The sequence below is a fragment of the Hipposideros armiger genome, unplaced genomic scaffold (genome assembly GCF_001890085.2).
Source record: "Hipposideros armiger isolate ML-2016 unplaced genomic scaffold, ASM189008v1 scaffold_1167, whole genome shotgun sequence".
Classification (NCBI taxonomy): domain Eukaryota; kingdom Metazoa; phylum Chordata; class Mammalia; order Chiroptera; family Hipposideridae; genus Hipposideros; species Hipposideros armiger.
The window spans coordinates 58,530-68,620 of NW_017732517.1; the positions used below are offsets into that span (position 1 = coordinate 58,530).

At 39.2% G+C, this 10,091-nt stretch overlaps 1 protein-coding gene across 1 annotated transcript in view; it reads left to right on the forward strand.

Annotated features, from left to right (window-relative positions):
- The first annotated feature begins 2,341 nt into the window (after positions 1 to 2,341).
- TOPBP1 (DNA topoisomerase II binding protein 1) overlaps positions 2,342 to 10,091 on the forward strand; it is a 52,268-nt gene continuing 44,518 nt past the window's right edge. Inside the window, exons 1-6 of the mRNA XM_019632714.1 lie at positions 2,342 to 2,524; positions 3,161 to 3,251; positions 5,182 to 5,316; positions 6,459 to 6,602; positions 7,437 to 7,618; positions 8,775 to 9,069. Coding sequence (XP_019488259.1) covers positions 3,168 to 3,251; positions 5,182 to 5,316; positions 6,459 to 6,602; positions 7,437 to 7,618; positions 8,775 to 9,069 — 840 coding nt within the window. The 5' untranslated portion in view covers positions 2,342 to 2,524; positions 3,161 to 3,167. The remainder of the gene's footprint in view (positions 2,525 to 3,160; positions 3,252 to 5,181; positions 5,317 to 6,458; positions 6,603 to 7,436; positions 7,619 to 8,774; positions 9,070 to 10,091) is intronic.

Consider the following 10,091-nt stretch of genomic DNA (forward strand, 5'->3'; position numbering starts at 1 on the left):
AGAACCACTGCTCTAGCTACTGCCCAAGGTTAGGTCCTTCAGGGACAGATACAGACCCTGTCTGCCTGCCTGTGTGGAGACACAGATGGGAGAACTTGTCACCTGGTCTCGTATTCTAAAGATGACGTCGACTCCCCTGACATTGAACTCCAGCTGGCTAAAAGCTAAAGGATTGATTTCATTTTTTCACATCTTCATTAGTGACATCTGTGACTCTCCTTCCATCAAGAGGCCTCCCCCGAGCCCCAGCTATGTCAGGAATGGGCTCCTGCCCTGGTGCTGAGCTTCATGCAGAGATGTGAAAAGGAGCAGTGTGGTTGGTCAGGAAGACCATGGGGTTTCCAGTCACGCCGCCTCTTCTCAAGCCCAGGTGCAGCCACTTACTGGCTATGTGGCCCTGCTCAAGTCACGCAGTCCCTGAGACTTACTTTTCCCATTTACATAACCTGGGACAGTGATGCCCACATACTAGAGGACTGCTGGGAAGAGTAAACAGGAACAGTGCAAGCAGGAATGTAAAGTACCCTACAAATAGTAATTATGACTAGTTTCATAACAGATTTGCTTCTTCACAATTAACTGTGGCATCCTCTTTTTTTTTTTTACACAAATCCAGTAATTTTTGTTTATTTTTAAGGCTCTCCTCACCCTGCCCCCAACAATGGGCCGGGCCTTTACCTTTGAGCCCCAGTACTGACTCACCTTCTTTGGGTGTAGTCACACACTTAGACTCAAGCGGCTCATTGCCATCGTCAGGTGCTTAGAGAAAAATAAAAACAATGGAAGTATGTGGTGTTAAATTGTCACATTATTCAGGTCAAATTCATGAGCTTCTCAATCTCAAGGGTCAAGAATAAAATAAAAAACACTATCTAAGCAGTCTGTCACTGGTTATGAATAAGCCAAGGTTCTGTAGTCCGACTTTACCTCCCCTTCCTCAGATCTTTGCCTTTTGAGTATTAGTTAACATCCCAGAATCTCTTCTACATTCAGGGAGTTAGACAGAAAATGATATGCTCATTGAGGGCTGAAGAGTGGGGGAAGACCACTGAAGATCTTAGCAAAGACCCCTTGCATTAGGCGTGTACTTTGAGTCATCCTGACATTTTTCTTCCCTTCACAGCATTCTTGACTATGGTAGGCAAGGACTATACTCTTGCTATATTAGAGGGTAAAGAACCCAGTCCGTGGAGTCTGTGGGTGTTAAAAATGTCCAAACCTGTAGAGAATTTTTATAAAAACTTGTCTTGAGCCAAACAGATACACCTGGAAGCAAGATCTCAACAGACTGAGATAAGTCTTCAAGAATACATTTGCAATTTCTTTTATGCATTTGAGATGAAGGAGAGAAGTAAGGAAGATTTAAATGAAGGTGGGAGAAAGCAAGGCAATTCAGGATCCCATTAGCAGCGGTTCTCAACCTTCCTAACGCCGCAACCCCTTAATACAGTCCCTCATGATGTGGTGACCCCCAACCATAGAATTATTTTCGTTGCTACTCTATAACTGTAATTTTGCTACTGTTATGAATGGTAATGTAAGTATCTTTTTGTTTTCCGATGGTCTTAGGCGACCCCTGTGAAAGGGTCGTTCGAAAAGGGTCGTTCGACCCCCAAAGGGGTCGCGACCCACAGGCTGAGAACCGCTGCATTACAGGATAATTAAGATTCACACTTTAGAAGGAGGGGTCTGAAAGGGGGCATTTCAAAGGTGTGTTAACTTAGGTGCACAAAAACAACGGACAGGGCTTCCTTAAGGCAAAGATAAACCTTTTACTAAAGTTATATGCCTGGGGCTTGACTACCCATCATGACCTGCCCAGTTAGGAACTCCTGATCAGATCACCCTGGGAGGTTACCTTCCGCAGAGCCCCATTTTCGTCCACAAGTCGAAAAGGCTTGGCTAACATCTTCATTCCATCACTTGCTGTGTGTGGCCTTGGACACATCATTTAATGTCTGTAAGCCTCAGCTTTCACATCCCTAAAACAGAGATACTATTTGCCTCACAGAGTTGTTTTGGATGATAATAAACGGTGTCTCTCACACTGCCTGGCCTACAGCAGGTATCAACTATTTCTTGAGAGAACTCTCTTTTCCCCGACTTTCTTTTTCCAAATGTTAGGACCTCCTCGGAGGTGCTCCTGGCCTGCGGCCCCAACCCCTGCGCTGTGGGCGCTGGGCCAGCTCCCCGCGGAGCCTGGGCCCGCCCTTCGGAGCCCCAAGCCCAGGTTACCGGCCGAAGCCCACCCGCAACCCCACGGCCCCCTGAGCAAGGCGCCTCTCTGCCACTCACCACCGCTTTTGACAGCTCCACCCTCCTCCCGCGGCTGCGCACGATGTCACTTCCGCCAGAAGAGGCTTGCGTGTCCGCGCGGTTGGCGCGAAAGTCGGTTCCGGGCCTTGCTATTTCCGGGTTCTGCGTTTGTTTCGGGCCGGGGGCTCCGCCGGGTGCGGCGGGTGTGCGCCGGGCTGGCGCCCGACCGCAGCCACTCGCCGCCCCGAGACCCCCGGGCTCCATCGAGGTGAGTGAGGCGCGGAAAGAGGACCCTGCCCCTTTCCCACCCCCGCTGGGGGGTCGCGACGCCTCCTCTGGCCCTCGGGACCCTCGCTCCCTGCCCTTGTAACCGGCCGGTGGAACTCGAACGCCAGGGAGGACGCGGCTGCGACTGGGCCGGGGGCCGGGCCTTTCCCTAGAGCTGGGGAGCAAGAGCGTCCCGTCTTGTTAGGGGGCATGACATTGCTACCTGCCGTATATGTTTATATTTAAAGTTTATTTAGTGAGGGGTGAACAGACCTCCAGGGCTATGGGTACCCGCAGGGACAGATTCATTCTGTGTAACCTTAAGCTAAGTGCAATTGAAGGTTCAGTGGCTTAGGGGACTTAGAGCCCCCCCCCCCCATAGCGAGGGTCCTCACATGTATTCAATTTAGGGACGTTGATTTCGTTCTCTGATTTGCAACGATTGGTGTTGTCATATTTTTCCTTGAGTTTGCCCACATTGCAGCGTTTCTTACAAAGGAGATGGCTGAATACGTGGACAAGGCCAAAACGGCTATCCTTAGGCATTCCTGTCTGCACAGAAAAACAGGTGCTTGAAGCATTTAACTGCATACATAATGTGCTTTTGTTTCTGTTAATGGTTCCTTTATTTTGACAGTTCAAAAATGTCCAAAAATGACAAAGAACCGTTTTTTGTGAAGTTTTTGAAGTCTTCAGATAATTCCGAATGTTTTCTTAAAGCTCTTGAGGTAAGAACAATTGAAAACATCCTGTTTGGTCCTCTGAATTCTTTTTCTTGATTTTAGTGATTTTGACTTATTAGGTTTTTATGTCTTAGTAATAATTATTTTCATAATATGTAGTTTCAGTGTAGTCTACATTAATATAGATATATGATTATATAAGTACATCAAATCTATGACATTCCTATTGAAAGTGACAGACCTGCTGTTTTTGGAAGTTAAGTTGCTTTCTTTTGTCTAGTAACCAGAGTACACCTTTGTGTGTTGGAAAATTTTTGAGTCGGTCATGTACTGGTCCCACTTCATTGTTTTTGGTTATTTGTTAAAAAGTGTGTTTCATACGTACAGTGTAATATGGGCGGATGTAGGGGTAACGTGGAGACCTGCTGCTCACAGACCCCAGCAGCATCAGCATGGCTTAAGAGTTTGTTATAAATGCAGAACCTTGGGCCCCAACTCATGCTTACCAATTAGAACCTGCATTTCAACAAGATCCTCAGTGTGATCCCTGTGTACATCAAAGTCTAAGAAGCTCTATTGTAGCAGCTTTTTCTTTAAAGTTCACTCATTCAGCAAATAATTATCGAGTGTCCATGATTTGATAAGCACTGTTGTAGTACTTGGGATACCTCAATGATCAGAGCCGGCAAAGATTCCTACTTTCTCAGAGTTTACATTCTATTCTAGCAGGAAAAAATAGACATTAATCAGAATGATAAATGAATAAACTGTATCATATGTTACAGTGTGCTAAGTGCGATAGGAAGAGATAAGAACAAAACAGGTTAAGGGATTTGGAGGATGTTTGTTGGGGAGGAGGGAGAAGGAAAAATCATAATTTTAAAATAGTGTGTGATCGGGGTAAGTTTTATGAATATTCGAGTATACTTGAAGGAGATGAGATAGCGCTATGGATATCCGAGGAAGAAGATTTCAGCAAAAGGACAGAGGCCCCTGGGAAAGTGCTTGGAGTGTCTGTCCAACATTAGTGTGGCTGTAATGTAGTGAGCAAGGGATGGAGGAAGATTAAGGGATGCTTCAGAGAATAAGAGTGAAGAGGTCATGTAGGGCCTTGTGGGCAATTGTAAGGACTTTGGCTTTTTCTTTCAGTGAGGTGGAGAGCCACTGTGGGGTTTTAATCAGAAGAGTAATATGATCTGACTTAATCATTTTAAAAGGATCATTCTAAGTATTTAGCATAAGGACTTAAGATTTTGTGCAGAAAATATTTGAGTGCTTACTGGGTGCCAACATATAGTGGTAAACAAGATCAAGAAACTTTCTTATAAGGGAGAGAGACAAAATTATATGTACATAATACCCATATTATTTTTCTTCATTGCATAAACTGGAGGGATAGGGAAAGGGCATTTTAGAAAGCATGATCAGAAAAGGTCTTTCTGAGGAGGTGACATTTGAACAGGTCTGATTGAAATGAGGGATCAAGTCAGGTGAAGACCTGGGAGAAGAGTATTCCAGGCAGTGGGGACAAGAGCAAAGGCTCTAAATGAGGTCATGCTTAGCTTATTCCAGTCCTAACAAGAAAGCAGTAGCTAGATATAAGGAAGCAAGAGGGGTGAGAAGTAGAAGGTACGGGTGGGGAAATGGGGGCCAGACTCTCTGGTCTTGTAGGCCATCATAAGAAATGTGGATTTTCTTCTGAGTGTGCTGGGAAGCCATTGGAGGTATTGAGCAGAGAGTGGCATGACCTGATTTATTTTGTTAAAAAGATTGCTAGGTGTGGAGAATAGATTTAGGGCAGAGGAGACAGAAGGAACCACTTTAGAGGCTTCTGCAGAGGTTTAAGTGAGAAGTGATGGTAACTTCCAATAGGAAAAAGGCTGGATTTGAGATAGATTTTGAAGACAGAGTTCATAGGACTTAAATACAGGTGACTAATTTTAGGTGCAATCTTGTTTCATTTTTTTTCTTTCAGTCAATAAAAGAGTTCCAATCAGAAGACTATCTTCAGATTATTACAGAAGAAGAAGCATTGAAGATAAAGGAGAATGATAGATCACTTTATATCTGTGACCCTTTTAGTGGTGCTGTCTTTGATCACCTCAAAAAGGTTTGCTAACTTCTAGTATGTTCCTTCAGTAGTCTGTTTTTTGGTTTGTTGTTGCTTTGGTGGACATAAGTTCTTTACTGATCATGAAGTATGCAAATTATGAATACAGAGGAATCCTTTGGTTTTGGGAGACTAGAATATTTTAAAAGGCTAATTATGTTATAATAGGCTTTTGTTTTATGTAATTTTTATAGTTCGGGGGATTTAACTTAGTGTAAGTGAACCCCGTAGTAATGAAGCATTTTAGTGATGGAGTTCTGTACTTAAACTAAGTGAGATTGCAGGACATTTCAGGGAGAAATAATGAAGAGTAGGAAAAGACCTCAACAATGTGCTTCATTACTTATTGTCTTTCCTACGTGCTCTTGGACACAGAATTTTAATGCCTGTGCCTTTTGTAGGGTCTGAAAAATTATATGCTGAAAGGAAGCATTTGGTGATGAGTATTGCTTATATTATCAGTGAGCCTTTCTATTTCTTTTTTGTTGATTCTAGAGTCTACTGACTCATTACTTTTTTTTGGTGTTTGGACAAGAGAAGCATCGAAATGAAAGTAAACTGGCTGTAATTCCATCCAGATTACAAAGAATTTATTCTTGTTTGAAGAAGAAAACAGAAGATTAGGTGGATGAAGTATCTGTACAATTTATGGACGGTGTGCCCACTTTTTCCAAAAGTATTGTTGGTCTTACCCCCTTTTTGGAAATAATCACTGCTCATCAGATAGAATCAATAGCATCAAAACTCAGTTTTCTTAATGGCTGACCAAGAAGATAGCAATAATCATTTACCTTGTAGATACTAAAGTCAGTCATGCCATGGTGACTTTGACAACTGTAGGCTTTTTAGTCTGGCTTGAATGTGCTGGTGTTGAGCCAGGCTGTCACCTTTCTTAACTCAGTTATCAATGGCAGTTTTGAGTGAGTGTGGCTCTTAGAGCTTATTTTGATAGCCTGCATTGTTTGATTTGTTTGTGTGTTTAATATGTAGTGTGTCTTTTTTTGTTTCTTATAACAATTTGGTGATTTTTCTACAGTGGTCATCAACTTCTATAAAGAATTGGTAAATATTGCAAAATGTATTATAATTTTATAAGACTGGAGGTCTATTACTACTTACTAAACTTTTTCTGTTTTTTATAGCTTGGCTGCAGAATTGTTGGTCCTCAAGTAGTTATATTTTGTATGCAACACCAGCGATGTGTCCCAAGAGCTGAACATCCAGTTTATAATATGGTTATGTCTGATGTAACTGTATCTTGTACAAGCCTGGAAAAAGACAAAAGGGTAGGTGTTGAAGTGTTGAGGAATATCATGATCATATCTGTATTTCTTATCTTAATTTTTCACTGTGTACAATACACTTTGAAAGACTTTGCACTTGGTGTTCATGACAAAGTCAGTATATAAAAGTGTGTGTCTACCCTCCTACAAAGGCGTGTCTGTGGTTCCCTGTCTTTGGACACGTAAGAATTGGAGGCAGAGAAATATGGACTTGGAGAAGTCTGGGGCCTGCTTGCTCTCTGCAGGCTTAAGATCAACCATCCCACATAGGGAAAAAAAAAAACCAAATGTGTGTCTTTTTTATTTTTTTGATAAGTTGTATATAGTGGAATCTGTTTTATTGAAAACTGGCTAATTGAAGTTTTTGTTTTGATTTAAAAGGAAACTCACTTTTTCTCTATATAATCAATGAGTTTGTTTTTGAATCACTTAGGTTTTTCCACCATAGATGGTTAATATTTTAAAATCCTTTAGATCTGTGTTAGAATCCTTTCTAACACAGATATAGAATATATATTTTGTGTGTTATACATATAATTTACATATTTTAAAATACTCGTATACTATTAAAATATAGAAGCAACAGTTTAATAACTTCATGACATTGAAAGAGTGACATAGGAAAATAATGTGTAAAGGTAATTATTTTAAAATTTATAATTCATATTTATCTTACTTGCAAAAAGTAATTTGGTTAATTACTTAACTTTATCGTGGTGAGAAACCTTTGTGCATTCAAGCTAACAACTACAAAAGATATTTATGGTATATTGTATAAAAATAGAAGAAAGATTGTTTGCTTTATTGTTAATAATGTATTTTCTTTGGGAGCTATAGGAAGAAGTTCATAAGTATGTACAAATGATGGGTGGACGTGTATACAGAGACCTTAATATATCAGTAACTCACCTCATTGCTGGAGAAGTTGGTAGCAAAAAGTATTTAGTTGCTGCAAACCTAAAGAAACCTATTTTGCTTCCTTCTTGGATAAAAACACTTTGGGAGAAGTCACAAGAGAGGTAAGAAAGACATTTAGATACTGCCTAGATTTGAAAAATGATACATTCAGTAATTTTGGCTCATTGTGGGTTTTCATGGGGAAGGTTTTATGGTATCTTCTCTGGATTTGTTATTCAGGGACAAAAATAGGATCAGTGCTCTTTATTCCAATAAAAACAAAAGAGCAGAATCTGGAAGCTGTTATCAGGATAGAAGTTGATAGGTGGAATGGGCTATGAGCTTAGTGTTAGCTACAAGGTAAGAAATGCTTCGATAATAAAATTGTTTTCAGCAGTAAACGTAAAATAGTTGAGAAAAATCAGTGTGGCAGCTGTAATTCTTAACTTGCTTTATCCTTCAGTACTGTGCCCATATGTTAAGATGGAGAATAAATTAGCCATTTTGGCAGTTGTAGTCCCTCCCAAAGTGAGTATATATAAGACTGAATAAAAACGTGTAAACCATTAACTAGGATGTGATCATTCAATAAATGTTAATTGAGCCCATTTTATGTATCTGGCCTAAGCTAGGCAGTAGGTATATATATATAGTGAGCAAAATGGCACAGCATCTCTTCCCTCATGGAGCTTGGAGCCTATTTCAAGGCACAGAAGTGAGTTTCCCCCTAAAATTTGATTAACAACCCTAAATCCCAAGTACCACTGTTGGAATTAAACGGGCATTTTCCCAGTCTTTCGACACCATCCAGCACATCCTGAACATGTCTCTATATTGGCACCCTCACTCCCAGCCCCTTTCATTAGCACACCTGTGTAGCATGAATACATGATTTTATTGTTGGTATTCTGCCCCAAATCACTGCTTATTTATATAGTATAATGGAAGAATAAAAAGTCCATTTTTCTAGTAGGCAACCAAAGAACCTTTGAGTTTTTAAGTGGAGATTCAGACTTAAAATTTTGGAAAATATACTACTTTGACCAGCATGGACTTAAAATAAATGAAATATTTTCCCTTAAAACAGTTTTGAGAGACTATCTGAAACATTACTTTTTACTAGAGACATGGTGCTGAGCTGATCTGTGTGTCTATCAGTTCCCCTTTTCTTAAAAACAATTAAAATTCTAAAAAATGAGAGAAGCATTAGTGATATTTTTAAACTAGCTGGTATATTTAATATGTTTTTTTTTCCTTTTTATCATTTGTTTTCCCCAGAAAAATAGCTAGATATACTGATATAGACATGAAAGATTTCAAGTGTCCTATTTTTCTTGGTTGCATAATCTGTGTGACTGGCTTGTGTGGCTCAGACAGGAAGTCAGTTCAGCAACTCACAGTTAAGCATGGAGGTCAATACATGGGACAACTGAAAATGAATGAATGTACGCATCTCATTGTGCAAGAACCAAAAGGTAAGACTGTATTTTCCAAATGGACAAATGCAAAAATTTCTCTAGTGTTTCACATTTTAAGATCTTATAGCTTTTGCTTCTGCCGCATCATAAATCTAGTATGATACTCTTTATCCTAGCATCTTACAAAGATAGTTTGGTTCACAATCTGTAGAAAAATTGCATGGCTAGTTGTTTGTCCAGGTAATTGAATAAATATATTGAAAAAACAAATTTCCAGTGTTTTATCTAAATTTATCAGATCTATTGATTTTGAAAAAAAAAAATAGTCCCCTACACAGTTACCAAATGCTTAAGAGATGAAATATGAATGAATAACAAGAAAACTAATAGATGTAGCTAAATTACATTTCTTTCTAATGACACATTTTAAAGGCTTGGCATAGTTTTTAATTTAATGGATCAGCTTCACTGAATGAACTACAAGTTTTAACTTGAAGATAAACCTTGCAGAACATGAGGCAGTTAGAAGAAGAAAAATTTATTACCAATTAGAAGAATTCCTTAAAACTGCTATTAACTTTGGTGTTCTATAACCTTCATATCTATTCTGGAGAGTATTTTTTTACCAGTACCCTTGAAATACATACAAATTGAGAAAAGAATTTTGTTAGTGTTTATATTATCTCTTATATCTATGGTGTGTATTCAGCTACCTAGATAAGAAATAAAATTAGAAAAAAATACTGTTAAAGTTAATTGGTCATTGTCCTTAAGTCAGAATTTTGGGTATGGCCAATTATGATAATATGTTTGTGAGTAGAGTTGATAACTGCTATTGATTTTCTGAACCTGAGGGCAGTTCATCTCTTGGCTCTCAAGAATGTAAAAAAAAACAAAACTTGTCATGTTATTGTTTATTACATGTTGACTCAATTTGTCTATGATGCTGTTTCAAAATACATTGTGTTAAAATATTTTTAAGGCAATAAAAGGACATATATTTTAATATAATTTATCTGTCTATTTGCCTATCTATTGTGGACTTCAAGTAGAATCCAGTTGACACAGGAGTAGTCTATTCAAAGCTGGTATTTTTTATATTGTGAACATTTATAATTTTCACATTTGTTTTATACAGTCTTATTAAAACCATGTTAATTCTGTGAGTTATCTCCAT